Source organism: Nannospalax galili, unplaced genomic scaffold (genome assembly GCF_000622305.1).
Source record: "Nannospalax galili isolate Female #2095 unplaced genomic scaffold, S.galili_v1.0 scaffold1095, whole genome shotgun sequence".
In the NCBI taxonomy this organism is placed as follows: Eukaryota; Metazoa; Chordata; class Mammalia; order Rodentia; family Spalacidae; genus Nannospalax; species Nannospalax galili.
Genome location: NW_008336027.1, coordinates 149,042 through 173,544, shown reverse-complemented (window position 1 = coordinate 173,544; position 24,503 = coordinate 149,042). Strand labels below are relative to the sequence as shown.

At 37.6% G+C, this 24,503-nt stretch overlaps 1 protein-coding gene across 6 annotated transcripts in view; it reads left to right on the top strand.

Annotated features, from left to right (window-relative positions):
• The window catches only part of Ubxn2b (UBX domain protein 2B), a 41,949-nt gene extending 17,747 nt beyond the window's left edge, over positions 1-24,202 (top strand). The window contains exons 4-9 of one of the 6 annotated variants that reach the window (XR_003849196.1): positions 659-742; positions 1,557-1,666; positions 10,490-10,627; positions 15,761-15,922; positions 17,576-18,668; positions 18,778-24,202. Coding sequence is in view for 5 of the 6 variants with exons in the window: in XM_008830832.3 (XP_008829054.1) it covers positions 659-742; positions 1,557-1,666; positions 10,490-10,627; positions 15,761-15,922; positions 17,576-17,738 (657 nt within the window). In the remaining variant the exon portion in view is untranslated. The other 5 variants (XM_008830832.3, XM_029562377.1, XM_029562379.1 and 2 more) reach the window with 5 other exon arrangements.
• The last annotated feature ends 301 nt before the right edge of the window (positions 24,203-24,503 follow it).

The window sequence follows — 24,503 nt, the reverse complement described above, 5'->3', positions numbered from 1 at the left end:
TGGGGGTCTAGGGATCAAACTCTGATCATCTGGCTTGGGCATACCTGTACCTGCTGAGCCATCTTGTTGACCTATAGAACTTTTCTTCAAGTTAATTTGTACTCATTTATAAGATTTCTCCAGGCTAGAGAGATGGCTCAGCGGTTAAGAGCACTGATTGCTCTTGCAGAAGACCCGGGTTCGATTCCTAGAGCTGACATGGCGGCTGTGAGCCATCCTTAACTCCAGTTCCAGGGGAATCCAAAGCCCTCTTCTGACCTCCATGGCATTGCATGACACGGGTGCACTCACATACATGCAGGCAATACATTCGTATACATAAAAATAATAAATAAAATATTAAAAAGATTTCTTCTTTACTTTGTGTGACTCTTCATAAAATAGGATTTAATACTTAAAAAACATTCTTGTACATAAATACATAGCTTAAGATTGTCTTAAATTAATTTCAATTCTAAGTTACTGTTTGTATGAAAAAAATGTAACTTCTTATTTGAATACACTTCTTTGTAACTTAAGATCTTCATTGTAATGTTTCCTAGTAAGTATAAATCCGGCCAGTTATTATTTGTGTCTAGTTTTAAAATATACCAGGTACAGTAAAAATATTTTGACCAGAAGCCTTTAGTGAGCCTTTAACTCACTTACTTTATTTCAGTCATTTACAGGCGGAGGATATAGATTGGGCAATTCCTTTTGTAAGCGGTCAGAATATATCTATGGAGAAAACCAGCTACAAGATGTAGGTAAAGGTAGCAGAATTGAAATGTTTAAGCATTTGCCTCAAATTATTGCTGTTTTTTTTTTTCCTTCCTAAATTTAGAAATTGACACTATGAATGCAGTCTTTTTTGTTGTTAGGTTTTGAAGCATGGGCTAAAGGACCCACTGTGTTAGTTTCTGGTCTCAGTTTTAACATTTTTTTATCTGTTATGCCTTGTACCAGTTGTGGAAAAAAATAATATAATTCTTGTCCAAGTAAACATACATACACATATATATTTCTTATAAAGTATATACTGTCATAAATGTTAAATTATAAACATAATTTATACATTTAATTTGAATATACTTCTTTATAACCTAAAATCATTATTTCTCTTGTCTTCAGAAATGTTAAAATTACAAAAATTTATTTTACACATTAATACTTTCTGGGAAGGTCTGCCTTCCCTGTGGGCATGGATAGTTAAGTTGTGGAACAGAAGAGTTTGGGTGGATGAGGAAGTATGGGGTTCGCAGTAGTGGGTAGATCCTGTCTTCTTACTGCTTTTGTTTTTCATAGAACTCTGAGTGATGTATTCTGGGGCCAGGTTCCACCTGTAGGACTTTGATATTTACAGCCTTTATCAGTTTTTTTAAGCTAAAAGTAAACCTGCTAAGCAAACACATGTAAATACATGTAGTTTGAAACAGTATGACTAAAGAATACAACAAATATCTCTCTATTTTAAGATAGTATTTTAAGTTAATCATGCAATAAGTTGAACAATATCATAGTTGAAACAAAACTGTTTGGAGATGAATTCTTATACTTTTTATTTGTATTCCCCGAAGGTTCAGATTTTACTTAAGCTGTGGAGTAATGGTTTCAGTTTAGATGATGGAGAATTGAGACCTTACAGTGACCCAACAAATGCTCAGTTTTTGGAGTCTGTTAAGAGAGGGTAAGATAAATTATTTGTCTTCGATTTATTATGCTGAGTGGAACTATTTTGTGTATGTATATACATGTTTATGTGGCTGCACTTTTATGCATGTGGAGGTCAGAGGCCACCCTTGGTGCTGTTCCTTGGCTATTGTATACCTTGTTTTTATTGTTGTTTTGTTTGGGAGTTGTAATACAAATCTTAATTTAGGCTTGGTCAGTACAGGCAAGATACTATCACAGAGCAATAAGCATTAAGAGGCTAAAACAGCTGATTAAAAATGGAGTAACTATGCACACAAATCTCTTAAACATTCAGTCACTTAAAGATAAATGCACAGATGTATGATGGAAAAAACTTTACCCAACACTGAAAGTACTATAGGACTCCAACAACAAGCCCAGCTTTTTAGTGATTAAAAACTTTCCTACTGGGCAAACTTGGCAGTCATAAAAATCACATCTACTCTTTAACAGGTCTGAATGGTACATAAGTATATAACAGCATGAGCAAGAAAGAATGTCCCTACACAGCACAGGTTCTAGATAAACACAGGCATTATTGTATTATGCTTTAAGGAAAGCCTCCTATTTCAACTTTACATTAACTCATATAAAAACAACCCTATACAAAATGTACTTTTAGCAACATTCAAAGTAGTTAACTATTACAAATTTCAAATTGGCAGAGGTATTGAAGCAATAAGCCTAGCTTACAGAGCGAGTTCTAGGTCAGCTAGGGCTACACAATGAGACAAAAAAAAAAAAAAAAAAGAAAGAAGAAAGGAATCAGCATACCCACAAAGGCAAATTGTGACAAAAGTATGCATTAATTTCTTTGATAGTATACCTACTCTCCCAGATCAAATATCACTTTATATCTTAAAAAAAAAAAAATCCTGGTGCTGGAGAGATGGCTCAGCAGTTAAGAGCCCTGACTGCTTTTGCAGATCTAGGTTTGGTTCCTAGCACCCACATGATGACTAACAATTGTTAACTCCAGTTCCAAAGGTTCTGACACCTTTTCTGGCATCTGCAGCATTGCATGCATGTGGCACACTTACATACATGCAAACTAAACACTCATACACATAAAATAAATCAAGAAAAGAAATTTGCTAAAAAGAATATTATGAATCTTAACCCCTGTACATTTACACTTAAATCCAAGCCAATCTGATCGTGTTTGGGAACCCACAGTTCAAATACTTGCCCCAGTTACTGCTTTTTCTTTGAGGGTCATGATTGAAATCTGCCATTTGAGTGATGAGTGATAATGATAATTTTACCTGCCTATGGGAGAGTCTGTACATCAGACCCCCACACTAAATTAGTTTACATAGCTACTACCTCCTCTGCTGGTTCTCTTTGAAATGTTGGAAGCCTTATTATCATTCCCTGGAGAAGAAGTTGTGCTCCCCTCCCTTTGAAATCCCATCTTGTATTTTGAAACAGTCTTGCTTGGAACTCACCAAGTAGGTTAGGCTGGCTGGCTGTTGAACCCTAGATATCCATCTGACTCTGCCTCTCCAGCACTGGGGTTACAAGTGCACACACTACCACACCTGGCTTTCTTACATAGGTTCAGGAGATTGAACTCAGGTCTTCATGCTTGCATCAGAAGCTCTTTATCAACTAACTGATCTTCCAGACACTGTTTCTTTTTTAACAGTTCTGTAGTTCACTGCTAGCTTTCAGGAATTGGTTACTGGGACATGTTACATAAGTGATTCCTGGAGAGAAAGATATTGTGGATTTTTGAGGGGAAAGGAAGTTGAACATTGGATCTCTTTTAAATGTGGTGAAAATATGGGCTCAGCTCCAAGATGAAACACCTTATGGAAATAAATGAGTATGTTACTTAGTGTGTAGCTACCCATCCACTAAGCCACTGTCCTGCTTACTGTTGACAGGGTGGTTCATTGCATGTTGCCTGAAATTCAACAGCTTACATTACAAATCTTTTAAAGTGGCATTACTACTGGCAGAAGATTTCCAAAGGTTAGTTTGAAGTTACAACTTGTGAAACTATACCAGATAAACAGTGCTTTGACCCACCCAAAGAACGTTCTGACCCTTCAGTCCTTCTTGCTAAGAGATGGGGAATCAAGTTATTTGCTGTAATAAAAGCTTTTCTGCAGAATGGTTCCACTGGCTGACAATGAAATTTTCCATAAGTAGAAATGTGAGTAAAGGCATAAGGCTGGTGATAAACTAGGAGATTGAGTAGCAGGAAGAGACCAGAATAGGTTTTACTCTGTCGAGGTATTGGAAGTGGAGCCCTTTTAATGAAACATGTCCTTGGATTGACTAAAGTGGAATGGGGACAGAATTTAGGGGGTTGAAATATTAAAGAACTCTGCAGGAAAGATGATACTATAGAAAGTGAAGTAGCATAAACTTTTGTTTGAATTTTGCGCAGATATTGTAAGCATACCAAACAAAGGCAAGAAATCCTATAACCAGTATGTTGACTTCATTGAGAACAGTTGAAAGCTGTCCTGGGAGGCAGAGTACAGTGGTAGCAAGTGTGGGGATTTAACAGTTCAAGTCATTGTTAGGGAACTGAAAACTTAAAGAGTCCCTGGAATGATGGGAGTAGCTAGGTGGGGGAAATATTCAGATGCTCTGTGAAAACCAGCATTGCTGTTGAAGTTTGTGTTCATACTTCAAAATGCTAGAAAGAAAAAACATTAATTTTCAGACAAAACTTAGAAGGATTTTTAAATCTGAGCTATATTGTATCACAAAGTACAAATCACAAGCAAGGAAAGTTTTAGAGAAATCTCCTTCATGAAAATGAATGATATAGATTATTGATTCTGGGCTGCCTAAAACCCATTATCAAAGTATTTTTTAATACTGTTTTCACTCTCCTACAGGAACAACTTTTAGTCAGTATTATCCACTTAGACGCAACATTTCTCCAAAAATTAATGGAGTCCATCTTAAACATATTTTCAGAAATACAGAAAAGTAATTTATCATAAGTTGGATGCCTACCAAGTAATGATAAGTTACTTTTATTTCTTTAATATAAATTCATATTATTTTAATTGATATATGCCTAAGCGTGACCACATCAGCAGATATTAAAATGTAGCATCTTCTTCTATGCAGTCTGTCACTTTTCTTGCAGATATAACAAGTATAAAAACACAATACTTAAAGTAATGAAGCACGTGGCACTGTTAGCTTAATCGGTATCTCTGGCATTGCATTTGAGGACTTGGAAAGTTCCAAATATAGCATAGTGCAGTTTAAATGGTGGAGTTCTCCTGGAAATTGCAAAGTATATTAATAAAGTACCTCCAAAAGTACTTAGTGCTTTTTATTTGAGGACAGAGATAGATTTTAGGCTCAGACATTATAAAGAAGAGACTGTCACCCATGTGAATCTGATAAGCTTTTGGTGACAGTGTCTTCATTATGTAAGACCTGCCCTCCATAATCAGGCATCTCACAGCTTCTGCCCCAACACTAAAGCACAGTAGTGCTCATCAGTCACCTGACACAAAGAACATCTTTATCAGTTTATAGAACTTTCCCCCAGGATGGAGTTAGAAATAAATATTTGCAGCCAGGTATGGTGGCTTACTCCTGGGCATTCAGTTACTCTGTGTAACCTGCCACAAGTTCCCATATAAGACAAGTCCCCTTTGCTATGCAGGAACTTTTTAATTTCAAGTAATGCCATTTGTTAATTCTTGGGGTTATTTTTTGTGCTATTGAAGTCCTTTTCAGAAAGTCCTTATCTATACCTTTATCTTGGGAGTCTTTTCTTAAAATTGTTTCAGAGTTTCGGGTCTTAAAATCTTTGATCCATTTTGAATCGATTTTTGTGTGTGGTGAACGATGGGGATCTACTTTTATTATTCTGCATGTGGGAATCTAATTTTCCCAGCACCATTTGCTACAGATTTTTCCCCTCAATGTATGTTTTTTATACTTGTCAAAAATTATCTGAACTGTAGCTGTGCGGGTTTATTTCTGAGTCCTGTTGGGTTCCATTGGTCTGCATGTCTGCTTTTTGGCAGAACCACGCTCTTTGTTACTGTGGCTCTGTAATACAACTTGAAGCCATTGACTGACACCTCCAGCATTGCTGCTTCTTTTAAGGATTGTATTTGCTAATTGGGATCTTTGGTGCTTCCATATGAATTCTAGGATTGGTCTAATTCTGTGAAGAATATCATTGAAATTTTGATAGGGATTGCATTGAATCTGTTAGTTGCTTTTGGTAATAGAGCCATTTTGTAATATGAATTCTGTCAAATTATAAACATGGGAGAACTTTGAATCCTCTAATATCATCTTCAGTTCCTTTCTTCAATGTCTCAAAGTTTTGCTGTCTTTCACCTACTTGGTTAACTTTGTTCCTAAGTAGGTGTGTCTGTGTGTGTTTAAGCGATGGTGAATGGAATATTTTTTTCTCTGCTTCTTTCTTGAAGTTCATTATTGGTAGGTTTTTCTATGTTGGTTTTATATCCTACTACTTTGTTAAAAGTGACATCAAGTATGTGCATTTTCTGGTTTAGGCTGTAGAGACTTTTAAGTATAATATCAGGTCATCTGCAAATAGGAATAATTTTTTCTTTTTTTTTTAAATACACATATTTATTGTCACATGCATTAGCTCCTTAAAATTACGTGTTGAAAGGTGTAATTGAAAGAGAAACAAATGGATATTTCCATTTTCAAATAAAATTACCTACAAATTAGTATTTTACACTTTGACCTCAAATGGATATCACTCATAAAATATACTTTCATGAATCTTAAATTAAAGCAGCATAGTAATTAATGTAGCAATGAACACTTTTCTTGCTTTTTTTCTTAGTCTCACTATATTGAATGAATCATGTATTTCTTCTTTGTTCTGTAAAGTTAGTCAATGCAATTGATTTTTTTTCTGGTTTTTTTTTTTTTTTTTTTTTTTTGAGAGGGTCTCACATAGACTAGACTAATCTTAAACTCCTATCTCTATCTCCTGCCTGTTTCCTGAGTACTAGGATTACAGTGCCACCATGTCCAGTTTGCAATGAATGTTTTTTTTTTTTTCTTTTTTTGAGACAGGGTCTCCCTGTAGCCCCAGCTATCCTGGAACTCACGAGGTAGACCAGGCTAGCCTTGAACTCACAGAGATCTGCCTTCCTCTGCCTCCCAAGTGCTGGGATTAAAGGTGTGCACCACCATTCCCTGCCTGCAATTGATTTTTCATTTTACATTAAAAGAACTTCAATTTTATGTGTTATAGGGTTTATACTGTGTACAATAATGTATAACTGTATTAATTCAACACTGTGAACCTAAAAATTACAGGCAATTTTGAAAGAGATGCATCTTTGCTCTAGAAATTGTTACTGAATATGTCAATGCTGTTATAATGAAATGCTTTCTAGTACTTCTTAATTTAACACTTTATTTACTTATATATTTATTTGAGACAGGGTCTCATGTAGCCCAGGCTGGTCTCAAATTCACTATGTAGCCCACGATAACCTTAAACAAATATTTTTTTAATTTTTATTTTATGTGTATGAGTGTATTGCCTGCATGTGTGTAAGTGCACCCATGTCCTGCAATGCCTGTGGAGATCAGAAGAGGGCATGAAATCCCCTAGAACTGGAGTTACCGATGGTTGTTAGCTGCCATGTGGGTGTTGGGAATTGAACCCGTGTCCTCTGCAAGAGTAGTCAGTGCTTTTTTTTTCGTTGTTCGTTCATTTGTATTTTTGAGACAGAGTCTCCCTGTAGCCCCAGCTGGCCTGGAACTAGATATGTAAACTAGGCTGGCCTTGAACTCACAGAGTTCCACCTGCCTCTGCCTACAGAATGCTGGGATTAAAGGCATGGGCCACTATGCCTGGCTATAGTAGGTGCTCTTAACTGCCCCAGCCCCGACCTTGAACTTTTGATCCTCCTGCTTCCACCTCCTGAGTGCTGGTGGTGTTTACCACCAAGTCCGAATAATTCAATGTTAGGACCCAAACTAGGGCATTCTGCAAGCCAGACAAACACACTGAGTAGGTCCCCAGTCTTTAAAAAAGTTGTTCTCTTGGGTCAGTGAGATGGCTTAGCAACAAGTAAAGGTGCTGGCCACCAAGCCTGCTGACCTGAGCATAATCCCTGGGCCCCATGTGGTAGAAGGAGAGAACTGACTCTTAAAAATTATCCTCAGACCTCCACACCCACACAGACCTCCTCCCACCTCCACCCTAAAGGCCATACATGTACAGTAAACAAATAAATATAATATTAAAAGAAGTTTTCTTTTTAATCCATATAAGAATAACATGTCCTTATGAAACCTATCCCTATGTACCATGAATATATGCCAATAAAAACAACGTGCAGGAAAAGATGAGAGACCATTGTTATACAGACAATAAGTGTGCTTTAACCACAACCAAGCTTTAGTTTATGTTACTTCTTGACAAAGAAGATCCAAGGAGACAGTCCTGTGAGCTAAAAAGCCATCCAAGGGACTCTGAAACGATTCAGTTTTGCATGGTAACTTCTGAGCAGTCCCACTGTGCCATACTGGAGTGGTTTTGCTATACTGCGGTAGTTGTGTATCTTGCCTTCATGCCTCTTGTTCTGGCTCAATCAATGAAGTCAGCTAGAGAGTTCTCAGGAGAAGGGCACCCGGGTGTGAAGATGTAAACATCTCCTAGGAGAGCATCTTATCTGGTATAGTTTTCTTCTTAGGCTCAATTTAACTGGTTGCTGTCCACTGATAAATAGAATACACATCATAAAAATGAAAAATACCACCAGACCTGGTGGCTCAGGCCTGTTGTCCCAGCACTTGGGAGGCAGAGGCAGGTGAATCTCTGTGAGTTCAAGTCCAGCCTGGTCTCCATAGTGAGTTCCAGGCCAGATGGGGCTACAGGGAGACCCTGTCTCAAAAAGACCAAAAAAAGAAAAGAAAAAAAAATACCCAAAAAAGTTGTTGAAATCTCATTTCTTTCTCTTTTTTTTTCTCCTGCCACACACAAGTGGAGCAATAGCTTTCCAAAATAAGCAATCTGTAAGGCGTCTGGGCAGTATCTGTGTGACTCTCGTCACATGCTAGGACAGACCTCCAGTTTTTTCATTTTTATTTCTAGCAGTGAAGGGTGAACATCCTTGTCTCATTCTGGATTTTACATGAAATAATCCCCAGAGTAAAGAGACAATATATAGAATGGGGAAAATTCTTGCCTTCTATACATCAGATAGGAAGTCCATATCTAGAATATGCAGAGAACTTCAAAAACTAAGCACCCCAAAAATCATCCAAACAAAAAATGGGCTAATGAACTAAATAGAAAAATGTAAAGTTCTCAAAAGGATAAATGTATATGGCCAGGGAATACTTGGAAAGATTCTCAGTATTCTTAGCCATCAGGCAAGTAAATATTAAAACTGGTTTTAGATTTCATCTTACCATCATTAAAATGGTTTTTATAGAGAAAACAAAGGACAGAGCCAGCAAGATGTCTCAGTAGGTAAAGGTACTTGCTGATAAGCCTGATGACCTGAATTTGATCCCAAGGACCCACATGGGTGGAAGGAGAGAACTGGCTCCCTCAAATTGTCTCTGATCTCTACATATACATCACACACACACACACACACACACACACACACACACACAAATATAAATAGATGTAAAAATGACAATAAATGCTGGCAAGAATGTGAGGAAAGAAGCCTTACTCACTGCAGGTGGGAATGTAAACCTGTGCAGCCACTGTAGAAATCAGCATGGAGGCTTCTCCAAAGATATCCTGAAGGACTCTAAGTCAGCATACCACAGAGATATGTACACATCTATGTTTATCGCTACATTATTCACGGTAGCTCAGAAATCAGGCCAGTAGTTTATCAACAGGTGAATGGATAAAGAAAATACACATGTGGAATTCCTTATAGCTGTAAAGAAAAATGAAATGACATTTGCAGAAAAATGGAGGGAACTGAAAATCAGGTTAAGCAAAGCAAGTGAGACTCAGAAAATACCACATGCAGCATCTAGATTTAAAGTATATATATGAGAGTATACATAAATTATGTGGAAAGGGGGTCATGAGAAAGGAAGAAGAGATGATAGCGGAGGGGCAGAAGAGAGTAATGGAGTGCATGTGGCGTAAGTAGAAGGGACCACCTGCAGGAAAGAAAAGGCTGTGAGGATCATAGTAGGGAGAGAACCAATGAGGGTAAAGTATAATGATGCCTATGTACCAAAATGCCATAATGAAGTCTGTTACTTTGTGTATTAACCTAAAATTTTTGGCCGTGCAGCACATAACCCATCCACCCGTGCTCACCTGACACTCAAAAATACCCGTCAGTTTATAAAGCTTCCCACAGGGGCTGTTAGAAATAACTGTTTGTAGCCAGGTGTGGTTGTTCATACCCATAATCCCAACAATTGAGAGGCTAAAACAGGATGATTGTTGTGAGTTTGAGGCCAGCCTGATCCATCTTGTGAGCTCCTGGCCAGCCAGAACTATAGTGTGAGGCTGGTTCAAAGAAACAAAAATATTTGCATTAGTTCTTAAGCCTTTTATGAATTTTCTGGTACTGATTATAATTCACGTATCAATTGCAGTTTATAGTTGACATTCTAAATGTACTTCAAGGTCATGTGGCAACCAAACCATTGCTGTGTTGAGGCTCAGTAAAAAAAAAGTGTGAGGTAACATGAAGAAAGAACAATCTATATGGTCTATAAAGTCATCATAGGAATTTTTACAAGTTGAATAAAATGTAGCTCATGATTTGATTATAGTAATCTCAACAGGCCAGTATGATTTTTGACAATCCTAACTAAAACCTTCTTCCCTTTTTCTAAGAGAAATTCCCCCAGAGCTTCAGCGACTGGTCCATGGTGGCCAAGTGAATCTGGACATGGAGGATCATCAAGACCAAGAGTACATAAAACCCAGATTGCGGTTCAAGGCTTTTAGTGGAGAAGGGCAAAAACTGGGAAGGTAAAATTCCTACCGTGATTAAAACGCTTCTTTGCTCAACATGAATTTTCTTAGCAAATAAGAAAATAAAAATGACGTGAAGTAAAGAGTGAAATACGGAAATATGAACTGAGGACCTTTTTGGTGGAATTAAGTGTACAAATCAGATAATAATGTTTGTAGCTAGTACCAAATAGGAATTTCCCATTCCTATTCCTCTAGCCACCTTGCGTGCATTAGCTTATTTAATAACAGCTTTTTAAGCACACACTACCCTTGCAGAGGACTCTCGTTTGGGTCTCAGCACCTGAGTAGCTCACAGCTGCCTTTAACTCCAACTCCAAGTGGATCTAATGTCTTTTGAATGCATATGCATGTGTACACACACACACACGCATAAAAATGAATTTTAAAATATATAGCAGTGCAGAACCTGTTACTCCATTTTGAAGTAACTGTAACTTGACAAAGTGATTGAGCTCAGGAATGATTAGCACATGAGGTTCCAATCCAGGTGCTCCGGGGTTTGCGCTTTTCCCCACTAAGCCATGTTCTCTAGTTCCTTTTTTCAATTACACAGGGTTGCACAAGGCCATTTTCATGCAAATATATAGCGTATCATACTTTGAACTATTCCTCCTCATACCCTTGTCCCCTTCCCCCCATCTAGTCCCCTTTGTTCTCCAGTTTCTATTCTACTCTTTTTTTTTCTTCACTTCTTTCAGTTATGCGATTTTAAAAGAGAAACTGTGAAGGGTTTTTGAGTGGATGAAGTAATGGGTGTATTACATCACCACTTTAAGCATTGTGCCTGCCATGAGTAAACACTAAGATCTTGTAGCGGGAACAGTGTGCTTCAGTTGGTGGTTTTCAGTGATTTGTAAGCAGGCCTTGGATTCAGTCTCCCACACCATATAAATCTGGCATGATGACACACAGTCATTATCCCAGCACTAGGGAGATGGAGGCAGGAGGAGCAGAGTTTCAAGATTACCCTCAGCTGTATGCCAAGTTTAAGGCTAGTCTCGGCTTCCAGAGACTGACCCTGTCTCAAAATGGAAAAAGAACTTTTTTTCTAATATACAGAAAATTTACACTAGAGCAGTAGTATGGTATGAATCTGTATACACATAAATTCATGTTTCATTGAATATTATGTATTTAAGAAAAGTGAACTGCACACATTTTACATTAAAGATTTATATTAAGAAGTATATTAAGGTGATGGGACTATAACTCAGTGGTGAAGCATATAAGGCCCTGTGCCTGATCTCAGGTGCCAAAAAATTTTTTAATTAAAATATTATTTTTTTAAATATTTTATTATTTTTATTTTATGCATGTGAGTATATTGCTTGCATGTCTGTAAGTGCACCTGTGTTGTGCAACGCCTGTGGATTCTCCCAAACTGTAGTTACAGATGGTTGTTAGCTGCCATGTTAGTGCTGGGAACTGAACCCAGGTCCTCTGCAAAAGCAGCCAGTGCTCTTACCTGCTGAACCATCTCTCCAGCCCCACAAAATTAAAATATTATTATAGAAGCTTAACAGTTCTCATTTTCCAGGGGTTTTAAATGATAACTACTTAACCAAGAAACAATAAAATATTCGCTTTTTGTCTATTGATGGCAGTTACAACGAGCATCACAGAACTGGAAGCTAGTCATGTTAGCCAGTTAACCTCACTCAGTAGAAGCAAGCAATCCATCGGTAGACAGCTACCCATTTACATCATAGAACAAGCTGTGTTGCTTAGCAAAAATTAGCTTGGTGAACTCCTGAGCTCTAGCTCAAGTAAAAAACCTAGAAAATCATTTTTTGACAGAACTTAAATAGGCATTCGCCATAGATTTTTGAACTGGCACACGAGAAATGACATGATTTGAACAAATCTCCTTGTGCCTAAGAGCAGTCTCTGTCTGTTTTCATACAGTTCAGACCAGAAGATTCTGCTTACAATGCACTCATCCAGCATTGCTTCTGAGGGTCAGTCTCAACTTGGCCCCTGGACCCTTGGGGATGCTCTTGTCTAATGAGGACAGCCCCTTCCTGCCTACATTATTTTTTCCATTAATTGTGCTGCTTGGACAGTCCCTCGCCCGACATTGGATCTTCTTACAGAGTCAGCTCTATGGAACATGCAGTGCCAAGCCTCCCCACTTCCACAGACTGAACTCGGGTGCTCCCTACCTCCCTAAGGCCCTCATTCTACACCTGCACCTCATTCTTATAAGCATCTTTCTTTGCTTTGGCTTCGCTGAATTTCTTCAGAGCCTGACAGGTTTTCTTCCATATAGCCCTCAGTTCCATGTATATTAGAGTCTGTTCACCCATCCTTACTTCTTCAAGTTCAAAGGAAAAGGTATCTGAGGGAATTGTAGCCCATTGTTTCCCTCTTGCTTTCTGTTGTATGTATTAATTTCCCTCTTAAGAATTCTTTTTAACTGAACCTTGTACTAAAAGCAGCATGTAAAAATACCACTGTAGAGGACTACAGAGATGATGGCTCAGTGATTAAGAACACTTACTGCTCTTGCAGAGAACCTAGGTTCAGTTCCTAGCACCCACATGGCAGCTAACAACATTATTAACCTCTGTTCTAGGGAATCCAATGCCCTCTTCTGGCCTCCATGAGCAGAAGGTATGCACATGGTGCACATATGTACATGCAGAAAATAAAAATATAAGGGGGAAGTTTGCTGGTCATTGCTGTGCACACCTATAATCCTAGTATTCATGAGGCTGAAACAGGAGGACCATGACTTTGACACCAGCCTAAGCTAAATAGTTAGACACTGCCTCAAAGAAGAAAAATAAGGGGCTGGAGACATGGCTCTGTAGTTAAGAGCACTGGATGCTTTTGTGGAGGACTTGGGTTAGGTTCCCAACACCCACATAGCATATAACAGCTGTCCTTAACTCCAGTTTCAGAGGATCCACGGGCATTGCACAACATGGTTGCACTTATTTACGTATAGGCATTACACTCATACACATAAAATAATTTTTTTAAAAGAAAAATAGATAAATTAGAGAAAACAGAAGCCTTAAACAGCAAAGAAATATGGCTTTTAAACTAAATGTTAAATTTACTGTTGGTTTAAAAATGGTTTATCTAAACCACAGTGCCACCTCACTGCTGCATAATTCTGGCATGGAGTAGGGTTTCTGTCTTACACTTAGATCTTTTCCAGTAAAATGGTGTGGCTGCCATACTTTATTGCTGTTTTACATTTGTGCTTTTTTTTTTTTTTTTGACAGGGTCTCCCTAGTCACAGCCCACCTGGAAGTCACAGTGTGGACCAGGGTGGCCTGCCTCTGCCTCCCAAGGACTGGGATTAAAGGTTCACGCCTCCACGCCCAGCGTACATTTGTGCTTTTTAAAAGAACTGCATTAAGGAGCTTTTCTCGCCTAGGTTTCCTTTGTACTTCATGCTTTATTTTTGTTTCAGAAAAATCTCACCTGGTCAGAAATTTATCTTAAAGAGAAAACATTAGACAGTGGAAACAGCATTATGAGGCATCTTTATGTCATAGAAAAGAACCAAAATTAAGTCTAGCTTTCTCGTTTCTCAGTAGGGCCCACCTTTAGACAGCACCAACTACATAAAACCTAATTTTGAAGTGCCCTTGTGCCTGGTGAAGTTACTCTTTACAACAAAGCTATTTCTTTCACCAACAGGAAAACTGAGGCACAGCGAGGATAACTGACTGGCCAAGGTCATGGGACAGTTGAGTGCAATGTGAGCATGGTGGCCGTGTTGACGTGTGCGCTTGGTGGTTGGTGTGGAGAGCTCCTGCGTCTCATGCCTTTCTCATGAGTTTTCCTCCCTTTCCGTGTGTAACGGATCCTTGCGCTGTCAGCACAGTAATTGAGTTTGACAGTGCAACTATTTAAGCCTTTGATTCTAAGCTTGAAGAAAAAAATTCCATAGCATCTAGTAGTTTATTGTGACTCACTTTCTCCTTTATTATGTATATATATATTGGTCTTTTTGAGATAGGGCCTCCCTGTAGCCCCAGCTGTCCTGGAACTCACTATGTAGACCAGGCTGGCCTTGAACTCACAGAGATCTGCCTGCCTCTGCCTCCCAAGTGCTGGGATTAAAAGCATGCGCCACCACGCCCGGCTTCCTTTTTTATATTTTTATCGCATGGATTCTCAAAATTGTTTGAAATCTGTATCAGGAAATAGGTAAAAAAGGAGCAAGTGTTAGCAGTAATCATCAGTTAATTTTACTATCTTAACCTTAAAGTTGGGGAGAAGCTTTTGGGGTAGGAATGAGAGTTCTTGCCATAAAGCCCGTGCTCCCAGACGATGCTTTATACTGAGAAAGTGGCAAGCAGGGGCCATCCAAATCTTAGCATTTGAGAGAATAAGCAAGAAGGATGTCAGAAGATCCCTTAAGATGCTGGGGGGTTGTAAGCTTTTACGTCTTTGAAGGATTTGGATAAATTTGTTTTAGTCTTAAAAGAGTGCTATTTATATAATGTAGCTTATATGTGTTCATCCTACTGGCATTAGAAGAGATCAAGAAATAATGAGGTTATCAGTAATAAAGGTGTTCATTATGAATTTATTACCGTGAATAAAATTTCATTTCTCGCTAATATTTGGGGCTCTTTCTTTTTTGCAGAACAGTAACTGCTTAAGTCATGTATTTTTAAATGGTATTAATAATGATTAAAATACAGCTTAATGCTGATTATATGTTCAGAAGTACCTTTTGGAATACTATGTTCTAGGCATTTTATTCCTCCCACTTTGGATAGAACAGGACTTCAGAAAGGTTGATTTTCTTCTTCAACCACACCCAGTTAACATAGTTGGGATTTGACATTAAGTCAGACTTTTCCTGATTTCTAACTGAACTTTTACACATGCTGAATTTGCAAGGAGATAAAGCTGGAAAAAATGCAGTTAGACTTTTGAGAGATCTGGGATAAATAAGCAAGAATCATAGGCTCCAAACTAGTTTAATAAGAGAGACTAAAGAAGTTAGAGGAAGCTCAAAGGAGGCCACACTCTTACTTGTTCAGAGTCCACAAGGGATCCCTGCAGATGCGTTGCAGACCCAAGTCTCACTATCTTCTGTGTGTCATATGTCTTATGTATTCACATCTGTGTTCTAGTTCTTAAATTCTTCTTTCTTAGCCTTACACCAGAAATTGTCAGTACACCTTCCTCCCCAGAAGAAGAGGATAAATCAATACTTAATGCAGTTGTTCTTATTGATGATTCCATGCCCATTACAAAAATTCAGATCAGATTAGCAGATGGGAGCCGTTTGATACAAAGATTCAACAGTACACACAGGTAAGCTTTACCAGCCAAGCTTAGTTTTCATGTACTGCTACTTAACCACATAAAACTGTACAATCCCAGCGCTCAGGAGGCAGAGGCAGGCAGATCTCTGTGAGTTCAAGGCCAGCCTGGTCCACATAGTGCGTTCCAGGACAGCTGGGGCTACATGGAGACCCTGTCTCAAAAAGACAAAAAAAAAAAAAACTTTTGAGAAAATACGTAGAAGGATAGTAGCTACACATGATAAATGAAATAGATGGTGATCTCTGTAAATCACCCAAATACTAACCCAAGTTCAGACTACTCAAAAATAAGAGCTGTAGCTTTGCATTGTTGGAACGCCATGGCATGTGGAATGAAATTTAACCTAAGATCGTGAAGTCCTTACTTGGACATTTGGGAGCTTGAAACTAGAGGATCACAAGTATGAGATCAAGAAATTCTAATCAGAACTTTCTACATAGCAAATGCTTCATAATGTAAACATATAACATAAATTTCGCATTAATGCAGTACCTCTAAATAGTCTGTTTCAGATGTCCCATTAGTAGTCATTTGAATGTCAGTGTTTATTGTGTACATAAGAGCTTTGTTTATCATTGATATAAGATGCTAATGTATGCACTTATGATCTTGGTTAAATTACCTTGTACATGTGAAGGTAATTAAAAAATTTTTTTTGATTATTGTTTTTAACAATAGGATCTAACTGTGTGGCTCTGTCCCTTAGACTGGTCTCAAACTCAGTGATCTTCTTGAGTTAGCCTCCCAGGTGGTGGAATTACAGGCTCGTCTCGCCACACCTAGCTTTCACATTTATGTGTGTGTGTGTCTGTACACAAACGTGTATTTGTGTGTGCATATAATTATTTCTGTGTGTATGCATATAATCATTTTAATAGTTTTTGACTCATCTTGTCAAGCCAAGTGACTTAGAGGCATAGGTTACTTGCCTATGAAAACAGTAAGAATTAGTCAGTGTTTATTGTGTACATAAGAGCTTTGTTTATCATTGATATAAGATGCTAATGTATGCACTTATGATCTTGGTTAAATTACCTTGTACATGTGAAGGTAATTAAAAAAATTTTTTTTGATTATTGTTTTTAACAATAGGATCTAACTGTGTGGCTCTGTACCTTAGACTGGTCTCAAACTCAGTGATCTTCTTGAGTTAGCCTCCCAGGTGGTGGAATTACAGGCTCGTCTCGCCACACCTAGCTTTCACATTTATGTGTGTGTGTGTCTGTACACAAACGTGTATTTGTGTGTGCATATAATTATTTCTGTGTGTATGCATATAATCATTTTAATAGTTTTTGACTCATCTTGTCAAGCCAAGTGACTTAGAGGCATAGGTTACTTGCCTATGAAAACAGTAAGAATTATATAGCTCTTAATATAACGATATAGTTAATGCTTTGTTTTTATGCCTAATTTACTTGAAGATTGTTTCTATTTTGTAGTAAATATATACTCTAACATCATCTTGCTTTAACTTAAGAAGATGAACTTTCCCATAAAAATGGTATAAATTAAAGAAAATTAAAACACCTTTAAACAAAAAATGGAATTATATAATTTTTATTGTAGTGATGATTTCAGCTGAAAGTTTGTATGGAAATATGCCCTTTCTATAACATTATTTTTATCTTATTCCTTCAGGATCCGGGATGTTCGAGACTTTATTATACAGTCACGTCCTGAATTTGCAACAATTGACTTTATTCTTGTGACTTCATTTCCAAATAAAGAGCTAACAGATGAAAGTCTGACACTACAAGAAGCAGATATTCTTAATACTGTGATCCTCCAACAGCTAAAGTAACACTGTTCCAGGCCATCAGTAGCATAATGCACCATATTAATAAGTAGACTACTTCTGCCAGAAAGACAACCAAATCGTTTTTGTTATTCAGATAAGTTTTGATTTTATTTCATTTTCCAGCCTAAAGTAAAGATAAGTCTTGATGTTTGAATTTTTAGTGGCAGGCCTGGCTTGTGTTGATAGCTTGTAAACTCTAACTCTACTGGCTTGTTAAATACTCAGTGTTAAAGTAACAACATTTTTATGCAGACAAAGTGAGTGGAACCTCTTTTGGTAAATACATTTGGTAAAATTTGCACTAGAGTTTCTTAATACAACAATGACCTTTTGATCAAATAAGTTGAATTTTTTTCTATAACATATACTGACTGTGAGTTTAAAATTGTTTCATCATACAATACTTAAGGTTTTGCATATTCTTTATCTATTGATTGAACTATGTTAGTGTCATGAAGTGTACTTTGGCCTTGCATTTCATGGGATTAGAACTGTCATAAACTAAATTTTAAAAAGTTATAAAAATCAAAAGCTCTTTAAAATCAAGAAATTAATAGGTCTTTTTCCAGAGCCTTCCTTGATCACATTCATTCATTCATTGAACAGATTTTTCTAGGGAGTCTTATACATACTAAACACTGTTGTGAGTGTACAATGTAGATTGTATTCTCTAGCGTATAAACTCAGTCAGATAGACTAGATTAAAGAATAACCAGCTAGCCCAGGTATTTCTTGAATTGCATGGACTATATCAGAAATAACAGGAAAGCTTTTCTTTTTCCCAGATAGCAGTTTATCTTTGATCACCATTCTGGATATTTTCTGTTCCTGCCATAGAAATTACAGAATTGTGGCCTGAAATAACACAGATTTGTTATCTTAAAGTTCTGTAGGTTGAAAGATGAACATGAATTACTCTGTCCTAAAATCAAGGTATGGGGCTGCATTCCTGTGGAAACTCTAGAAAATCATTTCTTTGCTCTTGAGCTTCCAGAGGCTACCTGCACAACCTTCACTTACAGTGCTCTCCTTCATCTGACAGCCAGCACCACACATCTCTCTGACTTTTCTATGATCACATGTTCCTGACAACAACAGGAAAATATTCTCTGCTTTTAAGGACTTGTAGGATTCAGAAGAATGCACAAGATAATCTCTGGTAATCACCTCACCTTAAACTTTATCATAACCTTAATCACATGTTCAAAGTTGTCCTTTTCTATTTTAAATTACATTTTCACAGGGTTGGGGGATTAATATACCTGATTATTGCTGTCTACCGTATCTCAAAAGATTCACTTCCATCCCAGATAAACCCACCCCATGTGAAGGTGCTCAGAAATCTTAACCCATTATAGTGACGCTAAATCCAAACTTTTAATCTAAACTTCATTGCTTCAGAGGTCGCAGATCTCATTAAAATTGTCTAAATGAAGTAGAACATTCCTTTCTACTTGTGACACTAGAAATCAAATTATCACAAATAAATGGCAGGACAACTGTGGAATAAGTTATATGACACTGATGTGTAAAAAGCAGGAAAATGAAATGGAAAGTGGAGCTCCTGGCACCAAGCAGTATCCCACACCAGCCAGACCCCCATTCAATTTTAAGGTCCAAGACTAATCTGTGGCAAGTGGTTTAGTCATCACAGCTTGTGGCTCTGTCTTCAGTCATCTGTCCTTGCACAGTCATACAGCTTGTCTCTTCCTTCTCATGTACTCGAAACCTTTCATTCTACAGTAGCAGAGGTTCTGTCAAGAAAAGGATTTCCTGTGTAACGTCAGGGAGATCCGCACCGTTAAAAGGAAGCCCTTTACACGTCATTCTACCACAGCCAATCCCATCTCTGGTTTTTACTTTTTCCGTGATAGCTAAGAACTGTGCCATGCCCTTTTTTTAAATGTGTGTGGTATGTGTGCTTCTGTGTATGTATGTTCGAATGTGTATGGGTGCACATGCACATGGATTGTGTGTGTTGGGGAGTAATCTGTGCTTTTGTGTATGTGTGTTCGAATGTATGGGTGTACATGCACATGGGTGTCGGGGGGTATGTGTGCTTTTGTGTATGTGTGTTCGAATGTATGGGTGCACATGCACATGGGTATGGGGTGGGTGCGTGTGGAGACTTGAGGTTGATGCTTGGAGTCTTCCTCTCTCTTCACTTACCTGTGGCCGTCTATGAGTTGAAGCGAGAGCTCTCCACTGCAAGTAGTCTGGTTAGCCAGCTTGCTACAGGAGCTCTTGTCTCCACCTTCTGAGTGCTGGAATTGCAGCAACCGCCATCCACACCCAGCATTTACATGGGTTCTGGGCATCCAAACTCAAATCCTCAAACTTGCATAGCAAGCACTGTAGCTACTGAGCCTTTTCCCCAGCCCCTGAAACATGTTTCTTTTCGTTTTGTACTATCAAAAGTTTACACCTCCACACCCTCAATCTCATTCTGTAGAGCAGTCTTTTCCCTAACAGTGTGTGTGGTTTTTTTGTTTGTTTGTTTGTTTGTTTGTTTGTTTAATGTATCTCTTAATTTTAATGTCTTTTGCCATTTGACTAGACTTGAGAATTGCTCTAAGTTCTGGGTGTTTTTTATTTTTTAATCTGTATGAGTATTGCCTGCAAGTATGTGAGTGCACCTGTCTCATGCAATGCCGCGGAGATCAGAAGAGGGCTTCAGATTCCCCTGGAACTGGAGTTAAGGACGGTTCGTAGCTGCTGTGTGGGTGCTGGGAATCGAACCCAGGTCCTCTGCAAGAGCAGTCAGTGCTCTTAACCACTGAGCCACCTCTCCAGCCCCCTGGTTTCTATCAATCTACAATCAGTAAGAGGAATACAAGTCATACTATACATTGTTTCCTTGGACATTTCAACTCAGTCTTTTAATAGAAACTATCATATACTAATTCTGCTTTGCACATAACTGTACAATTTAACTGATGATCTCTTCAGTTTTCCAATTACATTTTTTTTTCCTGAGCCCTCAGTGGCAGCACCTATTAATGTCACTATTTCTCCTAAAGTCTATTCATGACCATTTTGATATTCTCTGGTGATTTAGATATTTTCTTAAAATCTCCAGCATTAAACCCTGTTTCTGTGAAGAGTCTGAATAAAGGCTGTCTAGTCCTTTACTGTTATGTTCCTCAAACTTCTCCTGCCCTCCACCCCAGGCTTGTAGTCCAAAGCTGCATGAGGATTTTTCTCAGTCATATAGTCATAAAAAGATTCTAAGAGAATCTAAAGATTCAAAGATTAGAATCTTTAGATTCTAAGAGAATCTTTTTTTCCCTCACAATAAAAAGCCCCTCTCCTTTTTATTTATTAAGCACAACTCGGATAATGAGTTTAAGAAGTTTACCACAGTTTAAAAAGACTGCCAAAACCTGGTTTGGTAGCGTATACCTAAAATCCCAGCTCTGAGGAGACTGAGGAATGAGGATCTCTGTGAGCCGGAAGCCAGCCTGGGCTGTAATTTGAGACTGTTTCCTTTTTTTTTTTAGTTATCAGAGATTAACTACCTTTTAGATAGAGTAAAATCTGGGCTGGAGAGATAGATCATTTGGATAAAGCTGGAGTTCAGATGTCCAGAATTGATGTAAAATTCAGCAGGGCTGTTAGACAACTATCATCCCAGCAGAGATGGAGGTCTTCAGAGCAAGCTGGCTAGTCCAGGCTAAGTGAGAGACCTTGCCTCCGTAAAATGAAGTAGAGAGCAACTGAGGGAAACCACCCAATATCAATTTCAGGCCTCCAAATGCACACATATGATGCACACTCACATGCCCACACCCATACATGAACAAAAAAGAAATGGAACAAAATCACCTTCCTATAGAAATAAATATACATATATAGAAATTTAAATAAAAGGGCATTACCTCTTCAACAAAACAGGGAAAACATCAACCAATCCTTGTATAATTACTTGAATTTTTCTTGTAGTTCCTTTTTTATCAGATACCTTCAAATGTACATACAGAAATGACTGCCATTTTGTGTACGATAATAATCTTCCAAAATAAGAGAGACATATTAGCACAGAGAACTAGGTGTCCACAGAGGTGACCAGTACTTTCCAGACGTCACGGACGGTGTAGCTTCCTTGATTTTTTTACATTGTAGTCACTGTAACTTTTTATGTATTATATTCTCGAAAAAAGGTGATCACAGTGAGCAGTTAGACACGTGTGAGGACAGTCATTTTACATGATGTAGATAATCAAAAAGTTTGAATTATCTGCTCACTAATAAAGAAGGTTTTCATTAAAACTCATTGAAAATATTTTTCACATTGTCTTTGATGCATAGTTAAGTGGTTAAATAGGTTATTTTAAACGTGAGTCACTTTTCATATGGCTTTATTGCCCTTAAATCTTGTTTGCAAGCCGAGAAGGGCCTGAGCTATGGCAGTGTTACCTCAATTTCTCATTGTTGTTTCTGTTTTTACTCTACACAGACAAAAAGTTTCAGGTGCTTCTTAATTTCCCGCCACTGTGTATTTCTGAAAACTTTCTCATAAAGAATATTGTTAAAAGGTGCATTCAGTTTTTCCCATTAAGAGTTTGTATCCCTGATCAGTGATGAAAATTTATTTATATATATATATATATGTATTTATTTATCTCCAATATTGTCAAAGGCTACGGAATTTTTTATAATCTAGAAAATGCTTAGTATCTTCTAACTTCAATTAAATAGTTTATAAAAGAAGCCCTGATGTATATATAAAAAATGTGTATGTGTGTGTTTATATACCCATAATAATGCCATCTGTGGTTAGAACTAGTAACTAGCTGTAGTATACATGTAGCTTATCAGTTTTGCCTCTTTAAGAATTTATAGCCATGATGTGAGATGGTGGGGAAGATTGAATTTGATGACTTCTTTTCCCTTATATAAATACTTATGTAGGACAGAGAGATTCAGAATCATCTAGGCTGTAGCTACTTTAAAAGTTCCCTTGAAGCTGATTTCGGAGGACCTCAGTACTACAGTTCCAAGTGCAACTATCCAAATGAAAGACATCAGGGAAGCAAGCTAACCAGTCACCGTTGATTGTATCACGACAACTCTGTCTTTGATTGGAATGCCCAATAAACAGATAACTCATTAGGGTGGACTGAAAGACCTCACACTTAGCAAGCTAATACAGTACTTTTTCAATGGTCTAATTATTGAATTAAGTCATGTGTGCTAATTAGCAACATCGAAAAAAGGGCTAAGAGAGTAAGGTAAGAAGCCGATGGCTCTTCTAACTCAGAAACTTCTCTTTCCTGTTCTTCCTTTCCCTTCTGCAGTTTACCTAGGCTTGTAGTGTGTCAAATGGGTCAGTAGGGATACCTAAGATGACTTTCCTCACTTTAATCTACAGAATAAAACACTGAAAAGTACTAAATGTCCATTTTGTATCTCTGTATTGACTTTTTGGTTTGTGTCTTCCTTATCTACATAGTATATCTTTGGATGTATCTTTTAGAACAGACGTAATTACAAAAGGCTCTTCAGTGTGGTTTCTGTATTTGGCATCATTCCCTTGTCACTTTTTATTTTTACTTTTATAGGAAATGCTTATTTCCTCAAATGCTGACAAACTTTGTCATTTTACTTTTAGGATCAAGAATCATAACTCATTTTTAGTTTTCTATGACAATCTTTGTTAATTAAAAAGTAGCAAATGTAATACTACAGATATTCAGATGATAGTAGGCTTGGAAGTCCTATTGTGAGCACAGTTAAGACCAAATGGAAGTCCTGCTGTCGGTAGCCCGAATTGTGTGACGAGGAGGAAAGTAGGATGAAGTAGCATCTTAAAGAAATGTTCAGATTTTCTACAAATTAATATTAGCTTCAACATTCCATGGTGTGAAGTAGTCATTTTTATGCATATAATTATAATGTCTGTAAATACCATGTTTTATATGTATTTATAATATGCATAATTATACTGTCTAGTAATGCCCCTCTTTGAAGACCTATAAATACTTATAATAAATGTTAGTATTTGAAATATTGTGCACATCAGTACTCTACAGCAATTCAAACTAATCTGACTATATACTCTTTAATGTATGTCATTCATTTTCTATAAGGAGTACATATCTTAAAGATATGTAGGTTTATCATTTTTTGAGGGCTTACTAAGAAAAGGGTCCTCTGTTTACAGGCAGCATGTTATGGTTAATGTCACTCTGTTATATGGCTTGTCCTGACATAAGTTTAATAAATACAGTTTCCTCAGAGAAGCATTCTTCGATGCCTCAGTCTGTCACTGTCTCTCAGTCTCCTTATATCCTCTTGTTAATTTAACTTGTTCCCATTTGCTAACACTGTTCTCATTCCCAAAGTCTCAAAGTGAACTCCAGAGAGCAAGGATTTTGTCTTATCCATTCCTGTATCCCTGAAGACTAGAACAGTATCTTATACATAAGAGTCACTCTGAAGCCTGGTGTGGTGGAGCACGCCTTTAATCCCAGCACTCGAGAGACAGAGGCAGATGGATCTCCATGAGTTCAAGGCCAGCCTTGCCTACATAGTGAGTTCCAGGACAACTGGGGCTACCACTCTCAAAAATATCCAAGAAAGAAAAAAGAAAGAAAAAGAGTCAGTCTGACTCTGAATAGTTAAGCAATAAGTCAATGAATGACAAAATGGAACCTTCTGGACACTGAAAGAATATATGCATTAATGTTTTTAACTAAGAGAGCTAGAATATTACCAAGAGTTAGCAGAAAATGTCTGTGCTTTTTTTATTATTAGGTTTTGAAAGGA